Raw genomic sequence first — 10,915 nt, forward strand, 5'->3', positions numbered from 1 at the left:
CATTTTAAAACTTCAAATAGAATTTTTAAGGCTAGAATAGAATCCATTTGGAATGGTTAAGCTGCCATATATCATGATATACCAGTATAATGTCTTCTGGGTGGAAATAATGTGTACTATTTAGAACCCAAGCAAAAATGAATATCAAAACCAAACAACTTTGATTCCATAAATTGCTGAGACTCTCTCCATGTTACTACTGACTTCAACATGACTTCCCTCCAATAAAATATGTGACAAAGAATTTTCAGATGCTGTCAGCAAGCTCCAGGTAGAATAGCTTCTGTTCTTAGTGAGTGGCCATAATAGCGGTAAAGGAAGACTCTGAGCCCGCCTCCTCCCACAGGCAAACCAAGATTGTAAGTATTTACAGAGAAACTATCCATGAGAACAACCTGAATACTATCAGAAAAGATCTTCTACAGCTAAAGATATAAAGAAGGAACCACAATAAAACAGGTAGGAAGGACAGAGACACATATAGTTAAGACCCATACTTCTGGGTAGGCAACCCACAAAAGGGAGGATAATTACAATTGAAGTGGTTCTCCCCAAGGAGCAAGGGATCCAAGCTCCACATAAGTCTCCCCAGCCAGGGGGTCTGGCACCAGGAAGAGGAACCCTCAGAATATTTGGCATTGAAGGCCAGTGTGACTTACATTTGGGAGAGCCACAGGTCTATGGATAATAGAAACTCCTCTCTTAAAAGGAATGCATAAAATCTCACACACTGTGAGACCCAGGGCAGCAGTAATCTGAAAGGAACCTGGGACATACCCACTTGGTGATCCTTCAGAGCCTCCCAGTGAGGCAGGAGGCAATTAAAGCTCACCCTGGGGACATACATGCTGGCAGCAGCCATGTTGAGAAGCTCATCCCACCACAGGAACACTAATGATGTTAAGTGCCATTTTGAAATCCTTCCTCAAACTTATTAGTGCCAGGACCCAGCCCCACCCACCAGCAGCAGGCAGTCACCACACAAGGCAAGGTCTGACAACCAATTGGACCAGGGCCCAGCCACACCTATCAGCATGCTCACAGGAGTTGGCCTGGCCACAGCAGAAGGACACATGCAGCCCACATAAAGAGCACCTCCAAAACATATAGCTCTCATAATCAGAGATGAGGGTGCTGCTGGGCCCCATAGTACATTTCTTACATAAGACCACTCCTCCATGATCAAGAAATGTAACCAACCTACATAAAAATACACAGAAATAAAAACAGCAAATAAGACAAAATGAGGCAACAGAGAAATGTGTTCCAAATGAAGGAACAAGATAAAACCCCAGAAGGAGAACTAAGTGAAGTAGAGAAGCAATCTACCCAGTAAAGAGTTTAAGGTAATGATCATAAAGATGTTCAAAGGACTTGGGAGAAGACTAGATGAACAAAGAAGTTAGAAGTTTTTAACAAAGAGTTAGAAAATGTAACAAAGAACAAATCAAAGCTGAAGAATACATAACTGAAATAAAAAATACACTAGAAGGAAGAAGCAGTAGATTAGATGATACAGAGGAACAGATCAGCAAACAAGAAAGCAGAGTAATGGAAATCACTTAAGCTGAACAGAAGAAAAAAAAGAGTTTAAAAAATGAGGGCAGTTTGAGATGTTCTAGGACATCAAGTGAACTAACATTGGCATTATAGGGGTCCCAAAAGAAGAAGAGAGAGAGAAAGGGGCAGAAAACATATTTAAAGGCATAATAGCTGAAAATTTTCCTAACCAGGGAAAGAAAACAGACATCCAGGTCCAGGAAGCACAGAGAGTCCCAAACAGGTTTCCAAAGAAAACCACACCAAGATACATCATAATTAAAATGGCAAAAATTAAAGATAAAGAGAAAATATTAAAAACAACAAGGAGAATGCAACATTGTGTACAAGGGAACTCATAAAGGACTATCAGCTTGCTTTTCAGTAGAAATTCTGCAGGACAGAAGGGAGTGGCACAATATACTTAAAGTGATGAAAGAAAGAAAAAACCTTCAACCAAGGGTATTCTACTTGGCAAGGCTTTATTCAGATTTGAAGGAGAGATCAAAAGTTTTACAGACAAGCAAGAGCTAAAAGCACCACCAAAGCAGTTTTACAAGAAGCTAAAGGGACTTCTCCCAACTAAAAAGAAAAGGCTGAAACTAGAAATATTAAATTATAAAAGGAAAAATCTCATTGTTAAAGGGAAATATACAGTAAATGTAGTAGATCAGTCAACTTATAAAGCTAGTAGGATGGTTAAAAGACAAAAGTAGTAAAATCTTTTATATCCACAATAAGTAGTAAAGGGATACACAAAACAAAAGGATGTAAAATTTTATGTCACAAACAGTAAATTGGTAGGGTGGGGAGTAAAAATACAGGGTTGTTAAAATGTGTTTGAACTTAAGAGATCAGCAACTTAAAATAACCATATAGATATAGAAATATATATAGATACTGATTGCTATATATAAACTCCTAGTGTCCACAAGCCAAAAATCTATACTAGATACACACACACACACACACACACACAAGAAAAAAATCCAAACATATCACTAAAGGTTGTCATCAAATCACAGGGAAGAGAGCAAAAGAAGAAGAAAGGAAAATAAAAGAACCACAAAAACAAAGTAAAAACAATTAACAAAATGGTAATAAGTACATACATATCAATAATTATTTTAAATATAAATGGACTAAATGCTCCAACCAAAAGACATAGAGTAGCTAAATAGATATGAAAACAACACTCATATATATGCTGCTTACAAGAGACTCATTAATGATCTAAAGAAAAACACAGACTGAAAGTGAAGGTTTGGAAAAAGATATTTTATGCAAATGGAAATGAAAAGAAAGATGGGATAGCAATACTTGCATCAGACAAAATAGACTTTAAAACAAAGACTGTAACAAGAGACAAAGAAGAAAATTACATAATGATCAAGGGACAAATCCAAGAAGAAAATATAATTATTGTAAATATATATGCACCTAACATAGGACCATCTAAATACATAAAGCAAATATTAACAGACATAAAGGGAAAAATTAAAAGTAACCCAAAAATAGTAGGAAACTTTAACACCCCACTTACAGCAATGAACAAGTCATCCAAACATAAAATCAGCACAGAAACATTGACCTTAAAACACACGTTAGACAAGATAGACTTAATAGACACATATAGAACTTTCCATCCAAAAGCAGCAGAATATACATTCTTTTCAATTATACAAGGAACATTCTCTGGGATGGATCACATGGTAGGCCAAAAAACAAGTCCCAGTAAATTTAAGAATACTGAAATTATATCAATCATCTTTCTTAACCAAAATGCAATGAGACTAGAAATCAACCACAAGAACAAAACTGCAAAAAACACAAACACTTGAAGACTAAACAATATGATACTAAACAACAAATGCATTACTGAAGAAAACAAAGAAGAAATCCAAAACTATCTGGAGACAAATAAAAATCAAACAAAATGATCCAAAATCTATGGGAAGCGTTAAAAGCAGTTCTAAGAGGGAATTTACAGCAATACAAGCTTACCTCAGGAAACATGAAAATTCTCAAATGAACAACCTAATCTTACACCTAAATGGACTAGGAAAAGAACAAACAAAATCCAAAGTTAATAGAAGGAAAGAAATCATAAAGATCAGAGCAGAAATAAATGAAGTAGAGACTTAAAAAAATTTTAAAAAAAGAAAAGACTGATGAAACTAAGAGTTGGTTCTTTGAAAAGACAAACAAAATTAATAAAACTTTAGCCAGACTCATCAAGAAAAAAAGGGTCCATATCAACAAAGTCAAAAATGAAAGAGAAGTTACAACCAACACCAAAGAAATACAAAAGATCATAAGAGACTACTACAACCAATCATACACCAATAAAATGAGTGGCCCAGAAGAAATGGGCCAATCCTAGAAATGTACAATCTCCCAAGATTGAATAAGGAAGACATAGAAAATATGAAGAGAATAATTATCAGTAATTAAATCAAATCAGTAATTTAAAATTCCCAAAAAACAAAAGTCCAGGACCAGAAGACTTCACAGGTGAATTCTACCAAACATTTAGAGGAGAGTTGACACCTATCCTTCTCAAACTATTCCAAAAAATGTAGAGGAAGGAAGGTTTCCCAACTCATTCTATGAGGCCAGCGTCACCTTGGTACACAATGCTAATGAAGACAGCACTAAAAGAAAATTACAGACCAATATCACTGGTGAACATAGATGCAAAAATCCTCAACAAAATATTAGCAAACTGGACCCAAAAATACACTAAAAGGATTACATACCATGATCAAGTGGAATTTAACCAAGGAATGCAAGGATTTTTCAATATCTGCAAATCTATCAATGTGATACACCACATTAACAAATTGAAGAATAAAACCCATATCATCATCTCAATAGATGCAGAACAAGCTTTTGACGAAGTTCAACATCCATTTTTGATTAAAAACTCTCAACAAAAGGGGTATAGAGGGAACATACTTCAGCATAATAAAGGCCATGTATGGCAAGCCTACAGCTAACATCATACACAGTGGTAAAAAGCTGAAAGTATTTCCTCTAAGATCAGGAACAAGACAAGCATGCCCACATTCACCACTTTTATTTAAAAGAGTATTGGAAGTCCTAGCCACAGCAATCAGACAAGAAAAATAAATAAAAGAAATCCAAATTGGAAAGGAAAAAGTAAAACTATCACTGTTTGCAGATGATGCATTATTATACATAAAAAATCCTAAAGATGCCACAAAAAAACTACTGGAACTCATCAATGAATTCAGTAAATTTGCAGGATACAAAATTAATATACAGAACTCTATTGCATTTCCATACACTAAAAATGAACTATTAGAAACAGAAGTTAAGGAAACAATCCCATTCACAATCTCATCAAAAAGAATAAAATACCTGGTAATAAATCTAACTAAGGAAGTAAAAGACCTGTACTCAGAAAACTAAAAGACATTGAGGAAAGAAATTTAAGATGACACAAACAAATGAAAAGATACACTGTGCTCATGGATTGCAAGAATCAATATTATTAAAATGACCATACTACCCATGGCAATCTACAGATTGAATGCAATCCCTATCAAAATACCAATGGCATTTTTCACAGAACTAGAACAAATATTTCTAAAATTTGTACAGAAACACAAAAGACCCCAACGAGCCAAAAAAAAAAAAAAATCTTGAAAAGAAAAACAAACCTGGAGGTATCATGCTCTCTGATTTCAAACTATACCACAAAGCTACAGGAAGCAAAACCGTGTGGTACTGGCACAAAAACAGACACATAGACCAATGGAACAGAATACAGAGCAGAACAGAATAGTTCAGAAATGAACACACATTTACATAGGCAATTAATCTATGACAAAGGAGGCAAGAATATACAATGGGAAGAATATAACCTCTTCAATAAATGGTGTTGGGAAAACTGGACAGTTACATGCAAAATAACCAAACTGGACAACTCTCTCACACCACAAAAATAAACTCAAAATGGATTAAAGACTTTAAGTTAATACCTGAAACCATAAAACTCCTAGAAAAAAGCATATGCAGTACACTCTTTGACATTGGTCTTAGTAATATTTTTTTGGATCTGTTTCCTCAGGCAAGGGAAACAAAAGCAAAATGGTGAGACTACCTCAAACTAAAAACCTTTTGCACCGCAAAAGAAACTTATCAACAGAAAGAAAATCTTGCCTACCTAATGGAAAATGATATTTGCAAATAATATACCTGACAAGGGGTTAATATCCAAAATATACAAAGAACTCATACAACTCAACATCAAAAAAAAAAAAAAATCTGATTAAAAAATGGGCAGAGGACCTGAATAGACATTTTCCCAAAGAAGACATATAAATGGTCAACAGGCACATGAAAAGATGTTCAACATAATTAATCATCAGGGAAATGCAAATCAAAATCACCATGAGATATCACCTCACACCTGTTAAGATGGCCATTATCAAAAAAGACAAGAAAAAAGAAGTGTTGATGAGGATGTGGAGAAAAGGGAACCCTTGTTCACTGTTGGTGTGACTGTAAGTTGGAGCATCCATTATGGAAAACAGTATGGGTTCCTCAAAAAATTAAAGATAGAAGCATCATATGATCCAACAATTCCACTTCTAGATATTTATTAGAAGAAAAATTGAAAAGATATATGCACCCTTATGTTCACTGCTGCATTATTTACAATAGCCAAGATATTGAAGCAACCTAAGTGCCCATCAATTAATAAATGAATAAAGAAGGAAATTATAGATAGATAGATAGATAAATAGATAGATAGATGATAGATAAATAGATAGATAGATGGATAGATGGATAGATGGATGGATGGATGGATGTAGTGGAATATTACTCAGCCATAAAAAAAGAATGAAATCTTGCCATTTGTAATAATATGGATGGACCTAAAAGGCATTATGTTAAGTGAAATAAGTTAGCCAGATAAAGAAGAATACTGTATGTTTTCACTTATATGCGGAATCTAAAAAGCAAAACAAATGAACAAATGGAAACAGTTATATATACAGAGAACAAATAGGTGATAATTAAAGGAGAGGAGGTTTGGGGGAGGAGAGAAATAGGTGAGGGAGATTAAGAGGTACAAACTTCCAGTTACTACAATATAAGTGACTGGTATGAAATGTACAGTGTGGGGAAAATAGTCAATAACTATGTAATATTCTTCTGTGGTGACAGATAACTTAAATTATCATGGTGATCATTTTGAAATGTATAGAAATATCGAATCACTATATTGTGTTCAAGGAACTATCAGAGTGTTGGAAGCCACTTACACTTCAAAAACAAACAAACAGATAAACTCATGGAAAAAGATCAGATTTGTGATTTCCAGAGGAGGGGGTGGGGGAGAGGGTAGTTCAAATGGTACAAAGTTCCAGTTATAAGATAAACAAGTACTAGGGATGTAATGTACAATATGATAAATATAATTAACACTACTATATATTATAAATGAAAGCTAAGAGAGTAAATTCTGAGAGTCCTCATCACAAGGAAAAAAAATTTCTATTTCTTTAATTTTGTATCTATATGAAATGATGAATGTTCACTAAACTTATTGTGGTAATCATTTTATGATGTATGTGAATCAAATCGTTATGCTGTACACCTTAAACTTATACAGTCTTATGTGTCAGTTATATCTCAATAAATCTGGAAGGAAACAAAAAGAATAGTGTCTATCTTTTGGAAGGTGAAATACATGAAGCTAAATACATGAAATACAGCTATAAGCTGTACACCTTAAACTTATACAGTCCTATGTGTCAGTTATATCTCAATAAATCTGGAAGGAAACAAAAAGAATAGTGTCTATCTTTTGGAAGATGAAATACATGAAGCTATAGTCATCCAACTTCCACTATCTGTCAGGAGCAGGATTTCTGGGAGTTGGAGGAGGTCAGTGTATTTAACTGGAAAATCCTACCCCAAAGTCTCATTACCACAAAATACAAGATGTTATGTATAAATGACATTCCTCAACTTCAAGATTAAAAAACTACCTAAATATGGTGTCCCAGACTTCTCACTTTCACTTCTCACCTGTCAGTGTTCCAAAGAACTGATCAGAAGCTATTTCTACCACTAAATTTGGGGGGACTGATGATGTAAAATTCCTTTCAGGGCACTGTCACCAAGGTGATCCAAAAATTTAATTCAGTATATCTTAAAGCCTTTGTGATTTAAAGCATTTCAAAACTTTCCTTCAATCAGTAACAGTGATGAGAAAAAAAAAATATTTGCCTCACCAATTACCTGACTTCAGACAGTTTCAGTTTGTAACGTTTCTTTTTTTTTTTCACTTTCAGTAAAAATAAAGTAAAACAGCCATTTTAAAAGGACATTTTGATAGTATGTTATTTGTGATTGAGACTAATTTGTTTTAAAAATTGTTTTATTTACTTCTAGTAATAATTAACTGGAAAAGAAAATGCTGGCAAAGAGGAAAAAAAATATATGTATAAATAAAACAGTTTGGGGTTATACCCTACTGATGTCTATTCAAAAAAGCAAATCCCAAAGCAGTCAGTCTTTTAGAGTCTTTGGACAGCCCAATGGAAAAGAACACAAAATGTATTGTCCAACTGGCTCATTCAGGAACAACTGATCCTTAGACAACAAGAAGATAACATGTTTAGCAAAGCTACATTCTATTATTTTAAATTATTAAATTATTTTTCAACATATTTAGGAGATAATACGTTACTTTCTTTAAATGGACTTGGATTCCCAGAGCTGTTTTGTCAAACCCTTAATATCATTTACCTCTCTGAGTATTTACCTCTCTGAGTACTTACCTTCTAAGACAGAAACTGTTGGAAGGAAGCCAGTGTTTATGAAGGAGTGCATTGTACTTTTGAAAGATGTTTCTTCTGTAATTTTATGATTCTGATGCAGCCTCCTTGCTAGCCTGACTTCCCTGATCATGGATTCCAGTCTAGGGCTATAGTTTAGTGCCCTTGCAGACTGCTGGTAAACAGTGAGCTAACAATGAATTTCTACTTTGGAGATAAGGGAATGAAGCATTTCCATGAGAATTCTAATAGCCACAGGGAAACAGAATAGCATGAGTAATCTTTAAAACCACAATTTCAGAAGATTGTTAAATTCTATCAAATAATAAAATTCCATTCTGAAAATCAAACCACAGAGAAGGTAAACAATTCCACTATAAAGTAAACAGTACAGCTTACTACATATTTGAAAGAATGAGAGATTTGATTTTGAGCTATACAGGCCTGAATGTGTATTCCCAAATTGATAAAAAAAATCCATGTCCCATTTTGTGTTACCTATCTAAATGACTTTTAACAATTATAGATAAAAATTAAAATTATTTGCATTGTTGAAATTTTTCAAGTAAATTCTGATTTTTCAGCTATTTTCCTAAACAGTTTTGCAATATTTATTTGGTTTCATAACTAAAGGTAACAAAAATAATCAGTGTTGGAAATGATTCAGAATAACTCTCTTGTATTTCTTCATGTCTTGCAAGTGATGCACTGACTTACCATTGTTCCTTTGTTTTCAATGATGATTGTAGTGTAAATGGCCTTGGAGGATACAGATAACACCCTTATCTGGAGCAAAACGCAGGCATGCCTACTATCAAGTATGAAAGATTCCAGATCTTTAAGCTCAGAGTTCTTTTCCTGCAATTCAACCCACCCACCCTGTATGCAGTAATCATCTGACCCTTTGGGGAAAACCAGCTCAGAAATGCTGATACTCTGGCTACTGCTAATGCTGAGTAGTAAACTGTCTTTTGTCCCTGACCCAGGAGTTTCATGTCCTCTACTTGCATTCATGAAATGTGTCAGGCAAACTTTCAAGTTTATGAGTAAAATATCAAACCCTTCGCAGTTCTTGACAACCAGGTGTGTCGCATTGAAGATGGGTCTCAAACAACTAGTTGGACTTAGTACAAGTTAGCAATGAGCCTATCATTTTATTGGGTTAGAATAGAGATAGCCAACTTTTTCTTAATGATCTTGTTACTAAATATTTTAGGCTTCTGGGGCCTTACATTCCCTGTTGCTGCTACACAACTCTGCTGTTATAGCACAAAATCAAAATAGATAATATGTACATGAATAAGCATGGCTGTATTCCTCTAAAACTTTATTTGTAGATACTTAACTTTGAATTTTCTATAATTTCACATGTAATTAAGTATTATTTTTCTTAAATTTTTTTCCAACCATTTAAAAATTTTAAAACCGCAATTATCTCACAGGTTGTATAAAAGCAAGTGTCAGGCTGAACCAACCACTGGAATAGAAAAAGACTGCCAAAAAAAATTAAACATATTAGTTTATTTTTTGTTCTTTCTGTTTTAATTGATCTGGAAGAACCATAAGCACATGGAGCATTTGGGATAAGAAATATTTTTATAAGTAGAATATAAAAATTCACTGTCACTTAACCCTTCATTTTCCAACCTCAGATTCTAATGTTTTTCAGTTTGTCTGTTTCATAATCTAGAGTGCTATATGAATGCAAAGGAAATATACCACTAAAAGGACAATTATTGGCATTTAACATTTCAATTTCCTTTGAACTGTAATGATTTTAATAACTTTAGCACTATTTTTGCATATATTCTTTTAGTCTTCCATGAAACCCTCTCACTGGTAGACATCATGTCTATGATTAGTTGGTGATGCTTCACAAAGCCTCATGCCCATAAAGAACAGAAAAAACAAACAGATTTCTTTGCCATGTTATATTATATTAAATTTTATGATTCGCTCAAACCTAAAAATTATTTAAACCACTTTGATAACTTAAAGAAAGCACCTAGTACAGTGCCTGGCAATTAGTACAGGCCCAATATGTATTATCTTGTTGGCTATTAATAAATGTTGACTTTATTATTAATATTACCTTGAAGTTAGACTCAAGCTTACCTGAACTGGGTCATGTAGGATTTTCCACATCTTTCATTTACACAAACAAGAAAGCAAAACATACACTCATTTGCATAATGCTTGAGACTGAATTTGGATTCATACCTATATGAAGTTTGCTTTGGTGAAAATGATTATCTCTGTTTCTTCTCAAGGAAGGAATTTATAAATAATTAGCAAACATTGAATGAGTGAGTGAGTGAAACTGTCACCATCAACTTGACCTTAAGTTCACTGACTAACCCAGAACGTAGGCTTCAAGGGGCAGCTTTCATAAAGACCATTAAACTAGGTAGCTGTGTTTTACTTCTCTGTTTAAATTATGAAGCTTTTTTTTTTTCCATCATGAATACAGATTAGAGAATGACCCAGCAGAGCAAGACCCCACAGTTTGACCCTAATCAGCACCAGATAATATCCCTGAGTGAAAATATTACCTAATT

At 34.0% G+C, this 10,915-nt stretch overlaps 1 protein-coding gene across 1 annotated transcript in view; it reads right to left on the minus strand.

The window, feature by feature from the left end:
• LOC118883339 (ATP synthase F(0) complex subunit B1, mitochondrial-like) overlaps nucleotides 1-10,486 on the minus strand; it is a 32,168-nt gene extending 21,682 nt beyond the window's left edge. The window contains 1 exon segment of the mRNA XM_036830068.1: nucleotides 10,473-10,486. Coding sequence (XP_036685963.1) covers nucleotides 10,473-10,486 — 14 coding nt within the window.
• Between the last annotated feature and the right edge of the window lie 429 nt (nucleotides 10,487-10,915).

The sequence above is a fragment of the Balaenoptera musculus genome, chromosome 17 (genome assembly GCF_009873245.2).
Source record: "Balaenoptera musculus isolate JJ_BM4_2016_0621 chromosome 17, mBalMus1.pri.v3, whole genome shotgun sequence".
Lineage (NCBI taxonomy): Eukaryota > Metazoa > Chordata > Mammalia > Artiodactyla > Balaenopteridae > Balaenoptera > Balaenoptera musculus.